The following is a 17,713-nucleotide window of genomic DNA, read 5'->3' as shown; positions in this document are numbered from 1 at the left end:
TGGTCATAAGTTGAGGACTAATTGCAAAAACTTTACAGTTAAGCAGTACCCATGGGTCTCTCTTCTACATAGAATTGGGTTGATTCAATAATATTTTGTGCTCTGAATCCTGATGAGCTAATAGTTAAAAGGCAAATGAAATAGTTAAAAAGACAAATGAACTCAAAAACATTTGGGAGAAATCCTTATCCATAAATAACGATTATGAACATCAAGTTCTGTTAAAATGAGTTCAATAGACATAAAATGCCCCATTAGGTTTTAAGTCCCAATCTTTCCAGTACAGTTAAGCTAACTCACATTTTTCCTACCCTGTCTGCACAAGCTGGCTGAGAATGGTCTGGCTGAGCTGGCACAGAGAGTGGTTGTGATGAAACCTTTGGACTTGATATGTCAAAATTTCAGAAAATGCTTAACTTGATTCTGCTGGGGTGTTACTCCCAAACAAGAGAAACAATTCTTTACATATTCATGTATAATTCAGTGCACTTCTTGTTCACACAATTGCAAACACTGATTTCATATGAATGCTGATAGTGCAGTTTTGGAGACTAATCACAAATATCCTCTGTGCTTACGCCTTGAAAATAAGCTTCGCTGTGCAAACAGCCACCCTATGCAGCAATTGGAAGACAATGAAACTATGGCTGCCATGTCCCTATTGCATTTCTTTTGCAAGTTGCTCTCCTTTCCAATCACAGTCCTGAGGATGACAGGTCACAGGAGGATATGGATGGTGAAAATCCATTGTAAGCTCTGGGTGGGGCAGGATCACCTATTTCTTCTTTTTTTGTTTATTCAGTTTCTTTGGTAACTCAAACAGGGATAATAGTTGTAGCATGTCATCTTTGTGACACATGTGTCATAGGCCACATTTTGTCCATAATGGAGGTTTGCCTGTGCATACAAATCTAATGGATGCACCTTGCATGGACAAGAGCAGGAAATATTTTGGCGACTACTTCAGAAAAGCTCTAAAACTGGAGTGTCCAATCTTGGTAGCTTTAAGACTTACAGACTTCAATTCCCGGAATTCCCCAGCCAGCAAAAATTCTGGGAGTTGAAATCTACAGGTCTTAAAGTTACCAAAAGTTACATTCCTGCTCTAAATTATATTTAAAGGCACCCTGAATAGGTAACAAAAGTAGGCAGAGTTCCACTCTTTCTCTCTTTTCACCATGAAGCATTCTTTTCCACCGTTGGTTGTTCAGACTAACCTAGTTCTTCAAATCAGGGAAGAGTTCATGAGTACAAGGAGAGAACCGGGATGGATCCCAAGAGATGCCCAGCAAGGACCAGAGGGGACCTGGCTAAAATGACCAACAGGTGCCAACTCTAGGCGTTCCCCATCACATTGTTGGGATGGTTGAGAAAGAGCCTCAGGTTGTACTCACCTGAAAATGAATGTGGGTTGCTGCCTCCTAAAGGAGAAGACATTAACGTCAGGGCAGCTGAGGCCAATTGATGGCTGTAAGAGATCAGACAAAGGCAAAGATGTCCTCAAGTGATTGCAGAAGAAGCTGCTGGGACATGTTTGCAAGTGAGAAATGCCTCTGAGTTAAGCTGGTTTAACCTCCCCCAAAACCAAGCAATTTTTGAGCAGATGTGCGGAATGTAATCGAGACTCCCAGAAGGGAGGGGCTGCACTCCAGAGGCAAAGAGATAGTGAAGGCTAGATGGTCTGGTTGGGTGGAAGATACCCAAGACCGCTCCTCTCCAGAAGGTAAAGTATATCTTTAAAATACTTTAGCAAGAGATTAGTCTAGGGGTGAAGAACAATAAAAGAAGCTGTCTAGAAGTAGCTCAGCATGTCTTCCTTGGTTTTTTGAGCCTGACAGCAAGAGAGGTAGATACACTGAAGGATAAGGTGATTGCCAGTTGTGACTATATCATGCTAGATACACACAGACACAGACACACAGACCCAATATTAAAGGCATACTTGGGACACAACCAAAAACTATTGCAATCCCTTTGTCCTGCTGATGAACATCACAGAAATAGGTAGGAAGATAGATAAGTAGGTTGGTTGGTTGGTTGGTTGGTTGGTTGGTTGGTTAGTCAGTGAGGGATTGAATAGGCCTCTAATCTGAGCCAGCATGATGCTTCATTTTTTTCCCCTTACATTATGTGCCTGGGAAAGGATATATTCCTTATTACTACCACAAACCATGTGCCAAATGAGATTATGTAGAACTGGACTTCAACCTAGGATAGTCTTCCTGACATTTGAAAATCAACAGGAAAAGTCAATTCGGAATTATTGCACTGCTCCTGTTAAATGTGAAGGATGCAAAGGAAGAAAGAAAAGAATGAACATAATGGGGACTATCAATAAAAATTCAGAGAAAATGTATGCATTAACAGGGAGGTGAGGCCGGCGGGGCATTTCTCTATAATTAGTTGCTTCAGGAGACAACAGCTTTTGGATCCTAGAGCTGTTTAAAAACATTAGGAATATAAACATTTATCGAGTTTGCATTTTAATTTAATTTACCTAATCTGCATTTTCAAATTAATGTGCAACGCGGTCACTTACACCTTTTTTATACATTTTGTAATAGAGTTCTCCTATCTGAAAGCATCACCCAAAATGTGCATATTAGTAACACACACACACACACACACACACACACACACACACACACACACAGAGGTATATTTTGGAAAATATTATGCAAACCCCATTTTTACAAGGGAAGACTGCAAAACTGTCTCCAAAAATGTGAATCAGCCTGCATTGACTTCTGAGAAAAGAAAATCACAAAGATGGAAAAACAAGAAGAACCAGAGTGAAACCAAATTTATCCAAAAGATACTGGGTTAGAATTATGGAGCCCTATGGATTATGGAATAAGCAAGATGTTGCTAAATTCCAACTGCAGTTAAATCTCAGGATGCCATCTTATTTATACAAGGAACTTAGCGCAACATATTGTAAGTATGAAAATATGGAAAAGATCGTTCTCTTTATTCAGACCAACAATTATTTTTGGTCAGACTGTCTTGGTTTCAGAGCTACTTCTCATATAAAAAAAGGGCTTGTGATTTCTGTTGGTAAGCTACAACTTCCACACAGTGATGTAACGCAATAATTCTAAACTTAGGGCTCAGCAGCCCGATACTTGAGACAAAGGAATCTGTAAAGCTCTTTTTCACAGCCTCATTAATGTACATTCCTCCAAAGTGCAGGAAAATATGCCGGCGTAATTTGCATTACCCTGATGGCCAAGCTCTAAATCGCCCTCAGTAATGAGGCTTGCAAGTGGTCTATCCGTACAGTTTTGCTGTAGCACAATTTAAGGGCAACAATTGATAGATTCCCCTGGTTTTGTTTTTCCATCCACCCTGCACCAGTTCCCAGGGGGAAAGCACCATCAACACTCTTCACAGGGGCAGGCAGGCCTAGGTAAAAGTGAGTAGGTGCCTGAGGTGAAAGTTCTAGGCTGTCCTTCAAGTGATCCAACTGACAGGATCAAAACCTGCCACTAGAGTTACTGCTATTTCTGAATACACAACTATCAATTGTCTGGAACCCAAATGACAGGGCTTGTTTAGCCATTTTCTGGAAGGTTCGTCAACCTCCATCCAAAAACAGTGCAGCAAGAGTGTGGGGTGAAATGTCTGGACATCTTCCAGCCCACCAACCTGTCAGTTGGGTTCCTTTTGGACAAAGGTGTATCAGAGTTTTTCCAAAAGAGAACTAGACAAGTCAGGTGTTATGAAGTTTCCGTGGAAACCAAATGTCAAATGTCTTCTGCAGCCCTGGCCAAAATGGTCACAGGAGGCATTGACCAGGTGTCCTCCCAATTGCCTCAGCCAACAAACCAACCAACAGAAGCTGATTGGATTATCAGCCGTGTGTTCTCAGGACTGCCTGTCGAGCGAGGATGGAAAACACTACATTAAAACTGGGACATCTAAAGATACGTTTAGACCAGGGCTGTTAAACTCCCAGCCTGCAGGCTGGATGCGTCACGTGCTGGCCACGCCCACACCTGGTTTAGCAAAGGTGAGAAAAATTCCTGATACATCACATGACACCGCCATGACAACGTGTTTGACATTCCTGTCTTAGACTGTGGTGAGCTGCAGATGAGACAATAGCGCTGTAAAAACCATTGGTGGGGCATCTTGGTGCTGCAATTATAATAAGACCTGCAGATCAATCCTTAGTTGACTGTTGACATCTAGTGAAGCTACAGGTCAGATATTAAAGCAGAGGAACACTAGGGAAGATGTACATGATGCTTACATGAAGATTTATTAGCATAGTAAGAATATTGAAGATTCTCTCCCTCATTACACCATATACGTGTCAGGTTGAGGTGAGGCAGTTCAAAGTTACAACAGCATTGAAAACAGTGACTTATGACCATTTTTCACACTTACAACCTTTGCAGCATCCCCATGGTCACATGATCAAAATTCAGGCACTTGACAACTGGCATATATTTATGAGAGTCGTGCTGTCAAAGGGCCATGTGACCACCATTTGCAACCTTTCCAGCCAGCTTCCACCAAGCAAAGTCAATGACGGAAGCCAGATTCGCTTAACAACTGCATGGATTCACTTAACAAGCAGTGATTCGCTTAATAACTGTGGCAAAAAGGCTGTAAAATGGGGCACAATTCAATTAACAACAACAGAAATTTTGGGCTCAATAGTGGTTGTAAGTCAAGGGCTACCTCTAGGTAGATGTGACTCACAAATGTCTATGGAGATTCTCAGTTACCCAGCGCATGGTTGACCAGTGCCACAAACACCTCCTTCCAACCCCACAATTCAAGAAAGGAGAGCAGTGACATCCCTAGGAAAAGACCCAAATAAAGGAAGATGCACGGTCATCCTGAACACAGATAACTACAAAGCCAAGGTGGACAATCTTCTGCAGGACATTACTATGTATGAGGCTTTGAAGAGAGATCCCACCAGCAGTTACCAGCAAAAAGTCATTGATTTCTTGCAACACCTACTGACCTACTGACACAGATAAACCTCCAGGTGGCTTGAACGACTTCCTAAAAGGAATACGAATGACCAGCTGTCTGCAAGGAGTACAAATCTTTCCATTTCCCACCATCCAGCCAGAGATGAAGAAGCTTCTAGGATGAGAAGCAAAACATCTCCAAAGGAAAACCAGAAAGCCCAGTCGCCCTTTGAAAAGGTACTTTTGGGACATCTGACTCACAAAGTGGCTGCTTTTGTTGAGCAAATTTTGTATTCCTTTAACCTCTCTTTCCCCCCTTTAAATTGCTTAGTTTAGGCATCAGCAAGGGAAGATTACATACAGGTAGCCCTTCACTTATAACTTTTAAGTTCAAAATTATGACAGCCCCCCCTGCCCCCCCCCCAAAAAAGTACTCACCACCCAGATTCAAAGTACCAGCAGCTAGGAGCCTCCTCCCCATGGTTACATGACTGCATTTTGGGTGCTCAGAGATCAGCCTGCATTTACGGGCATTTAGAATCTATATATATAAAAGTGAAATATCACTCATGCATCATCACAAAATCTCCAGAATCATAAAGCCTACAAACTTGAGATTTGGCACATATATTCCTCTTGGCTTCTAAGTGCTCACTAAGAAAGGATTTTTCAAAACGACCACCAGAGCATTAGTATTTCGTATATTATGATTAACATGCTCTGATGCTAAGGAGTTCTACTCCCCCTCCCCACCTGAAAAGAAATATGTTCCAATTGCAAAACACAAGCAGAGGAGAACAGTTTCCGTTTTACAGCAGAAAGCAGCTTTAGTACAGAACAGTTGAGCTAAGCCACACCCAGGCTCCTTGCTGTCTCCTTGCTCACACAGCAAATACTGTTTCAGTTGCCATGTTTCAGTTTCCAAACAGCCCTCAACTCTCTCACACACTAACAGGACACTAGCCAGATGAATACTGATAGATGTTGTCTTTTCCTTATTTTCCTCCCAAAATATTAAGCCCAACCACATAGTTTCATAGCGAAGCACAGATATTGAGCTAGTATAGAATAAGAGAGTTGGAAGAGACTTTGAAAGTCATTCAACTCCCTCCTTTCTTGACAAATAGTGTCCAATCTGTTCTTAAAAACCTCCAATTATGGAGCACCCACAACTTCTGAAAGTTCCACATTAATTGTTCTCACTGTCAGGGAATTTCTTCTTAATTCTCCTTAAGAGGATCCCTCTTTGATAATCATCCATCCATTACTTCTTGTTTCCTGCAGTGTCCTGCAGTCACAGGACCACAATCTCTGACTTTTTTTGCCAGAAATTGGCATTTACTTCAGAATTTCGCCCAAAAATGCTCACTGCAGACAAGGGGGTTCACTTGGTGAATGCCGCAGAAAAATGCCATAAAACCAGGTCGGTCACATGTTGACCTGCTTAATGACCAGCATGACTTAAGGCCATAATTATGGGCTTAGTCATGGTGTAAGTTGAGGGCTACCTGTATTAGTGAGGATTAAGTTTCTAACAGAGATTGAGTTTTTGCTAAGACAAACTAGATAAATTATTATCTAATTGGGGTTAGAGTTGGAATTTTGCTATCTCACAGCTCACAAGAGTAAATAGGAAGAGCTGCCTTGTATGAGCAGTCTCTTTTCCAGGTGTTAATTTTAAAAAAATGCCATGATGTCATTTCAGTTAGGAAGTACCTCATTACTGACAATAAAAGCAATGTCAGTCACAGGAGATAACATATTTGTAGAGGAAAAAATGTGATGTATAACCAGATATTGCCAGCAATCTACTCCTGATCAAAAAAAATTTTTTTTAAAAAATAAGAACATTAATTTAGTAGGCCCCAATTCAAATGTTATTGAATTACCTGTTGCTCTTGGGATCCCAAATAACTGGGCCTTACACCCTCACTTTAACTCCTGATGCTTAAATGCTAGTGAAAGACAATCCAAATTTAATCTGTGTTTATGCGAAATAGACTCCCATTGTTCCCACCTGATGTTTAAATCAGCATCACCATCTGGTGGTCAGTTATGGTAGCTCTTATTATTTTAATTGCCATTGCTTTCTATAACACCGACAATAGGGCCAACACTGATAAAAATATAATAAATGTTTTGTGGGAGAAGAAAGGAGGCACGGAACAACAAAATAAAACTTTTGGTTTATATTTATTCCATGATTTTTAAAAATCCCTCCATGAAGAAAATAGCATAGAACAGAATAATTTTATTGGCCAAGTGTGACTGGACACACAAGGAATTTGTCTTGGTGCAAATGCTCTCAGTGTGCATATAAAAGAAAAGATTCATTCACCAAGAGTCAAGAATGATGAGGTATAACACTTAATAATAGTCAAAGGGTACAACAAGCAATCAAATCATACTAGGAAACAGCCAATATAACTTGTAAGGATATAAGCAACAAAGTTACAGTTATACAGTCACAAGTGGGAGGGAATGTGTGATAAGGAGTGATGAGAACATTAATAGTAATAGTAGTGCAGACTTGGTAAATAGTTGGACAGTTGAGGGAATTATTTGTTTAGCAGAGTGATGGCATTCGGGGAAAAACTGTCCTTGTGTCTAATTGTTCTGGTGTGCTCTACAGCCTCATTTTGAGGGTAGGAGTGGATACAGTTTATGTCCAGGATGTGAGTGGTCTATATAAAGAAAAATCTAAATGTAACTCTTTTTCTAGACAAATTTCTTCTTCTTCTTGCTGCTTATGAAGCACCAAGCAAATATAGAATGCCACCACTTTGGATTGCTTAGTTCAGAAAAAAAATCTACCTTTTCTCTTTTCTACTGTTTTCACAGTATGTTAGACTCTTAAAGGCACAAAAGTTACCCAGAAATTCAAACATTGCAAAGACTTGGCATTCCTACGGTGTAGTTAATATGAGTAGGGCCTGCAGGCAGCCCTAACAATCATTCAGTGACTGTTTAGAGTTACAAAGTCATTGAACGAAGGGATGTAAGTATAACTGATATTAAAACCTCCAGCCCCAGTCACGTGAATTTGGGAGCCTGCAACCAGTTCACACATACCATACTACCAGTTGCAGCAGCCCACAATCATACAATCAACATTTGTGGACCTTCCCTGCTGGCTTCACAGAAGCAAAGTCAATGGGGAATCTGGTGAGAAAGACTGCATATCGCTCAGGGTGGTCTGCCCCCCACTTTCTTCACTTGCGCACACAATTGCATCCTCCTTCCCCTTTCATTCACACATGCTCTGTACTGTCAGGTGCAAATAAACAAAAGCCCACACTGAGCTCAAAAGACTAAAAAGTTTATTGTTGCTCCCAACCAGGGGTGGGATTCTACCAGTTCGCACCTATTCGCTAGAGCTGGTTGTTAACATTCTAAGCAGTTCGGAGAACCAGTTGGTAGAAGAAATTACTGGCCTAATCCTGTAAGGAAGGCAGGAAGGAAACATTCTGGTCTTGCTTACAGAAACTGCCTCTCCACTAGCCCTTATTACATTCTTGGCAGGACTAGACTTCCTGTCTCTGGAATTTCTCTGGAGGTTTTTTCCCCTCCTTTGCTGGTATTTTGCTTGTGTGGAGTGACCATTCAAAGCTACAATGGCACTGAAAAAAGTGACCATTATGACCATTCTACACACTTACGACTGTTGCAGCATCCCCACAGTCATGAGAGGCCAGGTGAGAAGATGCGTGCCTCAATGTGAGTGATATTGAGTTGGCCACACCCACACCCACAAGATCACCAAGCCACGCCCACCAACTAAGCCATGCCCACAGAACCAGTTGTTAAAAAATTTGAATCCCATCCCCGCTACCAACACAAAAGAATCTGATCAACTAATGATAAAAAAATGGTGCTAGATATGGGTCAATGGAATTCAAGGGGAGGGCTGGACTTGGGTTTCTTGTGGTTGCGCAATGACCCCAAACAGATGATATGTTTGACTTCACCTTCCAGCTCAGCATGCTCATCTACACCTGCCCTCTTTCCACGACTTCCCCACAATCACACATAACCTGCCCCCGCTTCTCCAGCTTCCCTGTGTTCACACATACTCGCATTCCCCATGCCACCTTTCCATAGCCCCTGAACTGACACACACGATATGCACACGCCTGCAGCCCATACCCTCTTTCTTTGGCCTTCCTGTGTCCCCACACGATGCCTGCGGCCACCACACCCACATGGCCTGCGTCAGGTTTTTCAGGGCCTCTCCCTCCCACCCCCACCCCCGTGGCATCTGTTCATTCCTTCCATGGGGCGTGTTCTGCTCACACATAATAACTTGCATATCTTGGGCTACAACAACAACTAGGTCTGGATTGCTGTCACTAAGTGATGTGGTTGTGTGATGTCATGCTTTATGATTGTATTTTTTACTGACAGCAATCCTGATCAAGATCGCAGGCATAATTTGAGGACTACCTATTTTGAATGAAATATTTTAATTCATGTTTGGCATTTTTGGATCGCGGAAATCTCCCCTGCCCTCCAAAATCTCAAATTTCCTGATGTTTTTCAACACTGAATTCAACCCATGGAAATTTGGTCTCTAGTCCATTCATATTTTCCTGGTAGAGCTGGTAGAAAGCAGCACTCTGCTCTTCAGTAAAGTGAGTTTTCCAGTCCCCAGAAACCCCTGCAAAGAAAGGGAAGGAAAAAGGTAAGGCACTACGTGTTTTACTGCACCAACTTTTGGATATTCATTGAACTGTAGATTTTTTTCAACGCGTTTTGATTTTTACCTTTCCTGAAGAAAGGGCTAATCTTTTGATCCAGCACATTTTCAGGAACCAGAGTATAATTCACCATCTTGTTGTTCTTCATCACCTCAAAAGAAGCATTTTCCACCACTGAGTCAACCATAGTAGAATCCAAATTCTTGCCTAGGAATTCACAGATGCGAAGAACACTGCCACGTAGATCCTAAAGGTAGAAGATCATGAGGAAAAGCTAGATCACTAAGTTAGGACCTCTAGGACACAATGACTTATGAATTGGAGTGGGGCAACAAGGAATGAAAATAATAGATAGGTAGATAGATGATAGATAGATAGATAGATAGATAGATAGATAGATAGATAGACAGACAGATAAAAATAGATCTAGATAGATGATAGGTAGGCAGACATCTACCTTTAGCAATTCATCATAGACCAGAAGGAGAAACTTTTTCTCATTCTTGTAGGCCAGCCAACTTTTAACATGATCAAACCAGGTACCAAAGAGAACTGGGAAAGCAAATAAAAAGGAAAGCATTTTTATTTTATATTTTTGTAGCTGCATAGATTTTAATATAGTAAGCAAAATAATTCTGGAATTGGAAACCTATATGCACTAATAGTGAATTCCACTGATCCCAGCAAAACTGATTTCTAAGCAAATGTTCATAGCAAAACGAGGGTGGTATTGTACCTCCAGATGTTCTGGATTTTAATTCCCACAATCCCTTGCCACAGGCCATGCTGGCTAGGCAACAAGGAACCAAAATCCAAGACAACTGGACCATATTGCCCACTCGTGTCTTACAAGCATCTCAGCCAAAGGGAAGAATGCTATGGAGACAGCAAGGAGCTAAAAGTTCACCTGACAGAATCCATTTGTTATCATCTAACAGACTAAGCAGATCGTTAGTGTGGACTTGACACCCACAGACATTTGACACACAAGGGGATTCTACAAAGGATTGGCATTTTGCTTCATCAGAGGGCATAATTTAATTGGTTCCAGGTCAGACAAAACATGACCCAACCGAACTGAGAAAGAAGCAATCAGATTTACCAGTTGCATCTTACACATGCCAGAGGTCAATGTTGTGAGTTGTGAGGCAGTTAAAAGCAGGTCAATTGTTATGACAAAAAATAGCAAAAGCAACTCATGATTCATTACAAAAAGAATGAAGACAGCAAAGAGGTTATAATGAAAGGGAAGAGAGGGATGGATGGCTAAGATGTTGGTGGTTAAGGATGAATCTAAGAAGTAATACAAAATGAGTAGAACCCCAAAGGCCATAGCTGAAATGGCATGTTTCTTTCTGGATCTGGGGTTGATTTGTTAGCATTTTTAAAACAGGTTAATTTATTTCTATACTGTTAGACTGCCTAAGACTCAGACTATAGATTATTTCTTATGTATTTCCTACCTCAAAATGCAGGGAAATAGCACCATAAATTCTGGAGAATTGTGTTTTTATTTATTTATTTATTTGTTTGTTTGTTTGTTTATGTATGTATGTATGTATGTATGTATGTTTGGTGGTAACTTCAGGGGTTCAGGATTAACCTGGGACCTCGGCTGTCTATCCAAAATAAACCGTCTCAGATAGCACTAGCACTAGCATTTAGACTTATATATCACTTCACAGTGCTCTAAGAGGTTTACAGAGTCAACATATTGCCCCACCCCTCCCCCAAACAACCTGGGTCCTCGTTTTACCAACCTCGGAAGGATGGAAGGGTGAGTCAACCTTGAGCTACTCAGAATCGAACTCCTGGAGTGAGCAGTGAGTTAGCCTGCAGTACTACTGCATTTTAACCACCGCACCACCATGGCTCTTAAGATAGTAAAGGTGACGGGGAAAGATGATAATCATCAAGAATGATAATAGGGGGAAGATTGCAGTCAATGAGGAACTTCTGACACTGACTCTTTCTACTAGGGATTCTGCTGACTTTGGTAAACAAATCATGAATAAATTTCCAGCCTCTACCCACATACTTTTTCCTGTTGAAAACAGCTCAATGAATTCTCCAAAATCTTCTCTATGCTCCAGAAATGAACTCATCTTGGTATAATGATAGAGCGATACACAGACGTCCTTGGGGTCACGGACAGTGTAAATAGCCTGGAAGAGAAAGTTTGCCAAGCATTGCAATGGCTTTGTCTCAATGGTTCCCATAGTTTCTTCCCAAAGTAAAAACTTGGAGAGGCCAGGAGGAAATGTCAACTTCTCTTACCAGTTATCAGAAAGCCCCATCTCTGACTGCTGACTGATTTCTTAGCAGTGAACAATGAGAGCATGCTTTCTAACACACAAGGTAATTAAGATTCACCCATCATACTAATTCATAATGGGTTTTCTTTGATTTTGGCAAAGTGTGTTAGCCATCATGATTGTAAACTACAATTGTACCTTACTGAAGACACAACTGAATTTATAAACGAAGGCAAATATACATGTCTCAGGATAAGATTGTAGGATACAATGTGGGTTGGTCACCAGGACCAGAGGTTTAATCTTCTTAGCTTTTGGACTCCTCCTGGAGCCCATCCCCAGGACTGTCCAAAATGTGTAGATAGGGCTCCATCATGAGTCCAAAAGCCAAGAAGATTAAACCTCTGGTCCTGGTGACCAACCCACATTGCATCCTACAATTGAATTCACTATTAACGATCTATGGCTTGTTTAATGAATCAACATTTTCTTTATATGTATACATACTCCTAGGTACAAATGGAATCACCTTAGCTTGTGAAGTGAAGAACTTTTCTGGAAAGATTGTTGCAGGCAAATGAGAGGTAATGAGGCGCGGGGAGGGTCGATTCTCCAAGTATTGCTTTGCTGAATTGTGTTCAACCCAGGGCACTCGTTCCCAACAAGGGGTTGACTGTGAGAATGTGGGATCTCCATTGCTATAAATTAAAGTAAGAATTTCTTGCATCCAAGTTGTTCCTGAAAACAAGACAAGAACATCCTACACTTCAGCCTTACCCTGAATCTGCAAGGCATCACTGAAGGTATCTACCAAAGCTTTTTGTAGGAGCTGTGGAAGAAATTTAGGTTTAGGATCTGAAATGATCCAGTGGAACCATAGCATTAAGCAAAATCCCAGGTATTGTTTTATCATAGTATTTTGGGTTTCCGCACATACATGCACTTCTATTCACTAGGTCACTAGTTTCGATGGACAAAAAAAATTGGATGGACAGACAGGGGACGCAATTTACTGCACAATTTTTAAGTGCCTCTTTCTGTCTCGTAGTTTTAAGACAACCCTTTCACCAACAGGCACAACTGCAAATAGTCCTGGCATGCATCCAAAATCATTTGTTGTTGTTGTTGTTTTAATTTTCCAACAAGGCATTTATGCTTTTAGGATTTTGATTTCACGCACTTAAAACACTGCTAGTTTTGGTAATTTTTCTGGAAAAGTTCTAGCTATTATAATTTTATCGGTCCACACAACTTCTAAAGATATACACATATACTTGACAGATACTCTAGACTAGAGAAAAGTGAGTCAAAGCAAACCATGACAGTATACATTAATATATTTTCTTCATCCCGAAATTCCAGGGAAGCAGGGGATAGGTACTAGTGTGGCTCACCAGATTTGGGGTATGTAACATTGAAGACATCACTATCCCGCACTTGAAAACTCCGGTGGGCATAGCGAATGCTCTCTTCACTGTGCACGATGCTGGGAAATGTGATTCCTCCATACTGAATAGACTCGACAATCCGTTTGGCCATTGTGTTTCTGTGGAAGGAGGAAAGAGACACAAAGGAAGTAAAAACAGAAGCCCAAACACCCTTTCAAATCTGTCCCTGGAAGGGGGAAAACCTTCTTGATGGAATTAATGGGAAAGAGGAAGGATGCAATTCCAAAGTTTCCCTTCCTTGCTTCTTCAAAATCTACTGCTGGCCTCCCGGCTATGTCAACTCCACCTAATCTGTTTTTCTCTTCTCATCTTCCAGCCTCCTTTTGTGCCACTCCTCTTTCTAGCACAGGCTGTACAGAGGAAAAACCCTTGCTTTTATTGACAGAAATTCACAAAAAGAGACTTTGCCCTTTGAAAAGAGAAGAACACCAGCACAATGAAATTAAGGTCACATGTGTTCACAGTTCTCTCTGCATTCCACACATACATACAGAGAGAAAATAATAAGTAAAATCCAGACTCAGAAGAAATATGCACTGCTACTATCTTTCTGTAACATTATTCTACATGTTGTTTTCCCACTGATGTTGTTACTGGAAAAGAATGTTGTGGGTTTTCACATAGAATTATTATTATTTTGTTCTCCAGTCCTGGAATGGAAAACAAGGCATTCTTCAGTCTTGGTCTATTGAACCAAGGCTCCATACCAGCCAAGCTCTGCTTTTCAAAAGAATCCAATCATCTGACTCTCCCCTCCCGTTTTAATTCTCTGGTAACTACTAGAGGTCCCAGAACTCTTGATTGTAGCTCACCCTTCAGATGGGGAGTTTTCCTCCATTCGAGAGTCATCTGCTGTTCATTTATAGCAGAAGAGGGCTACTTGCAGTCCTCCACATGCCCTTTGACAAGTCTCAGAATCTGCCCCACACATACATTCTAAGGCTGATGGAAACTGGAGTTCCGTCATCCAGAAAGCTGAGTGTGGTCAGTCTCCAATTTAAAGAGGTACCATCTTTTATTCTGAAGAGAGCCGTATAACTTACAGTAATTCAACAGATGAGGCTTTAAGTCTCTTAGGACATAGAAAAGCATGCAGATATTCCTTTCTCATCAGACAACCAAAATTTCTGCTATCGGGATCTGGATCTAAATTATTGATCCATCTACATCAAGGGTGTCCAACCTTGGCAACTTTAAGATTTGTGGACTTCAACTTCCAGAATTCCTCAGTTAGCCATGCTGGCTGGGGAATTCTGGGAGCTGAAGTCCACAAGTCTTAAAGTTGCCAAGGTTGGACACCTCTGATCTACATTCTTATGGGCCATCAGTTAAGTCACAGAAAACACAAAAGCCAAATGTTCAGCTCCCACCCACCACCACCATCAAGGTTGTCAAACAAACCCAACGTAAATTTGCTTTGTGTTTTTTTGAATAACTGTAAAAACTGGGAGATATCCAAGAGCTCATCTTCTGAGAAGATGTTAAAGGCATAGGTTCTGTGCCAAGTAAATATGTTGGCAAGCTAAATCTAACCTGCTGGAAACTTCTTCCTTCCAGAAAAATCCAGACCTCCTGTTTCTCTCTACTTCTCAGTTGTAACTTGTAAAGTGCCAACAAATCATTGCAGATTAAATCAGAATTGGAAGACGTTGTGCATCCTCAGCCGGAGCATCTCATCATAGTTCAGCTGGCCACCAACCAAAGTGGTAGATTCCACAACCAAGCAACTTTTATGATGAGGAAATTTTTCCTCCTGTTTAACTAAAATCTGCTTCCCTGCATTTTGCCCACAGATCTTGACTTCCTCTGTAGAACAGAGGGCTTGACTTTTCCATCGTGGTCATCACTGGGCTATTTTTACCCTTTTTTATGGCTCCTAAAAGCTGCAGGGATGTGATGCTAAGGCAGTGAAGGTCCAGATGGAGTCAAAAAATGTTGGCCTCTTTAGGAAGATGCTGGTTGTCTGCTGGGCTTGCAGGTAGCCTATGAACCACAGGCAGCCCACCTATGTTCTGTGGTTAGTTATATATCTCGCTTTCTGCTTCTTTTTGTTTTCCTCTGTAGGATTAGATCTTCTTTTGAGGTCATTTTTATTTACCAATACTCACTCTCTTATGGTAATTGTCCAGTTTATCAAAACCCTTCTTACAATGGGGCACTTGAGCAACACAGGACAGAGTAAAGCAATTATTTCTCAGGATCTGATCAGTGTTTTTGGTGATGTAATCTAATTGCAATAACTTTACTAGCTACACTGTTGGCTCTTGCTTAGCTTTCAACCTACTAAGATGCCCAAATCTTTTCCCTTTGTATAGCAGCCAAGCCCGTTTTCCCTCTTCAGTACTTCTGCCTTTGTTATAAAACCTAAATACAGGAATTTTTTTCCCATTTTCCTACAAATATCCTTGATTTATACATGCAGTAAAATGCAGCTGGGAGTGAGCTGGTAGACTAATGAGGGAGTTAAAAAAAAACACCATCTCCCCCCTTCACTCCACAGGGGTTTTGAGATTAGTTTGGTTTGGTTTGGTTTAGTTTCTTGTTAATGCCTCTCAATTAAAGTTTCTTTCCAGTAAAATTCTAGCAGGTCAATCTAGAGCCATTCTCTGCAACGGTTAATATGATTCCATGCGGTGAATGTATCTTGTTTGGAACAGCATAAACAGAAGCCTGTCTACTAACCACTGAATCCTCATAGAAACTCCTTTGTGCAACATTTCAGAGAAGTTACGCAGGATTAATAATAACATTTTAGAAGCAGCATATGAAAATCTGAAGCAACAACACGCTTCTGTAAGGAACAGGATATCTATATACCACGAAACCTGTCTGTTTGTAACCTTCAATAAGCCCAATTAGTGCATCAGAGTACAAAGGTTTTTAAATCAAGGTTCCTCAAATCCACTAACTTAAAAAATGCATACACAATCCAGGACTCATGCAACTGAAATTTAAAGGATCTTCACATCAGTTGTTTTTGCAAAACTGGTGGTTGCTATATTGCAATGGTCCGTTGCAGTAATGTAATAGGATTTCTTGCACTCGCTGCCAGCTCCCCACAAGCGAAGTCATTGGGGAAGCCAGCAGGAAATCAGAAGTCACTCCCACTCCCATTACTTTTTGTTCTTTTCTGTACATAGCAATTCAATTTTTTCTGTTTAGGTAAGGAAATAATTCTGAAAGCGGTCGTGGATTGTCTCATGGCTACCTAAAATATAAGGAATGTTAACCTTTGATTAGTTATTGGAGAGGATATTCCTGGTCTTCACAGCCTGGTGAGGCTTGTATGACTTCCTAGCTACTTGCAGGTATAAGAAATCCTTGTGATTTCTACCCTGTTTGGCCACCTTAGAGTGAGTACTTCTTAATCTTCCACAGCCAATCATCTTCCAGATTGTAGGGAATGTAAGAGTTCCATATGACTGAATCTTTGCTACCAAGAATGTTCAGAATTGCCCCATCATACTTATCTCGGACATTTAGACCATTGAGTAACAAAGCAGGTTTCATACACACCATAAAGTGTCAACTAAGAGGCACAGAAACACAAAAAGATACTTACATATGAACCAGATATGATTACAAGAGGTAGCACAATCCAAGTAGCTAGCTTCCCTGCCTTGGTTTAGGCAACAAGCTAGGTCATTATGTAACTAGCGTGGGTTGATTTAGTGCAGTGTGTGCACTCAGAAATTACAGCTTAACACATCGTGGCTTACAAACTCCATAGTGGATTAAGCAATTAACACTGATTGAAAATCATTTTGGTCTCTCCTGCTTAACAGTAAATAAAGTGAGAATTTGGTACATTTGCCAGAAATCAATTCCACACCACAAGGCTGCAATATGTAGACATTCAACAGGTGAATTTTCATCTTTCTCCCTTTCTGGAAAATAAATGTTGATTAGCCTGGAATTCTGTTTACCGGACAGCTCTCAAAACGAAGTAACCCTGCCGGGAAAAACCTTATTTCCACTCCATCCTTACTTATGCATAATTTCCAATAAATCTTTCTTTTGGCTTCTATACAAACGGCTCCTGCTCTCTTAAGTGCCTGGAGGCGGGAGGGGGGGTCTCCTTGCCTTCCCCACGCAACAAACCCCACGTCCCCTTTTAGTTTTGAACTCCAGACATACGCCTGTTCTCCAAAGAAAACCCGATTTTTCTGGCACGGCTTTTTCTCCACCCGCCTTTGCGGTCTCTTACTAATAAACCCCTATCCCTTCCCCCAAGACCGCCGCGAAGCCGAAATCGGTGGCTCTCCGCCCTTCCTTTTTCATAACCTACTAAATTTCACTTCATTCCCACCGGACTCGGGCGTCCTGATTTTGCGATAACCAATCCAGGGATTCTGGGCGGGACTTCCCTTCGCATACGTTTC

General features: G+C 41.1%; 1 protein-coding gene across 4 annotated transcripts; it reads right to left on the bottom strand.

Moving 5' to 3' along the window:
• Positions 1-9,375: 9,375 nt before the first annotated feature.
• On the bottom strand, positions 9,376-17,713 carry LOC113443661 (sulfotransferase 2B1-like). 4 transcript variants are annotated; one of them, XM_026712032.2, is made up of 7 exons: positions 17,620-17,713; positions 13,278-13,429; positions 12,413-12,621; positions 11,667-11,793; positions 10,086-10,180; positions 9,695-9,875; positions 9,376-9,588 (listed from the first exon to the last, which is right to left on the bottom strand). In XM_026712032.2, the coding sequence occupies exons 2-7, from the start codon at positions 13,420-13,422 to the stop codon at positions 9,449-9,451; spliced, it is 897 nt and encodes a 298-aa protein (XP_026567817.1). In that variant the 5' UTR covers positions 13,423-13,429; positions 17,620-17,713; the 3' UTR covers positions 9,376-9,448. The 4 variants fall into 4 exon arrangements, with proteins under 4 accessions (XP_026567817.1, XP_087774348.1, XP_087774349.1 ...); XM_087918222.1 differs by lacking the exon at positions 17,620-17,713 and adding an exon at positions 14,144-14,280; XM_087918223.1 differs by lacking the exon at positions 17,620-17,713 and adding an exon at positions 13,618-13,738.

The sequence above is a fragment of the Pseudonaja textilis genome, chromosome Z (assembly GCF_049901715.1).
Source record: "Pseudonaja textilis isolate UNSWEBS1 chromosome Z, rPseTex1.2, whole genome shotgun sequence".
Taxonomy (NCBI): Eukaryota; Metazoa; Chordata; class Lepidosauria; order Squamata; family Elapidae; genus Pseudonaja; species Pseudonaja textilis.
Note: the sequence above shows the minus strand (reverse complement) of the source record. Positions and strands in the feature narration are given on the sequence as shown.

What these genes read in the sequence shown, in the direction of transcription:
- LOC113443661 (XM_087918222.1), bottom strand. Translation starts at nt 14,169, where the DNA reads ATGGAGGAAAACTCCCCATCTGAAGG. An exon ending in GAAAACTCCCCATCTGAAGG is followed by an intron (nt 13,430 to 14,143) that starts GTGAGCTACAAT and finishes CTCCTTCCACAG; the next exon opens with AAACACAATGGCCAAACGGA. An exon ending in TAGCCCTTTCTTCAGGAAAG is followed by an intron (nt 9,589 to 9,694) that starts GTAAAAATCAAA and finishes CTTTCTTTGCAG; the next exon opens with GGGTTTCTGGGGACTGGAAA.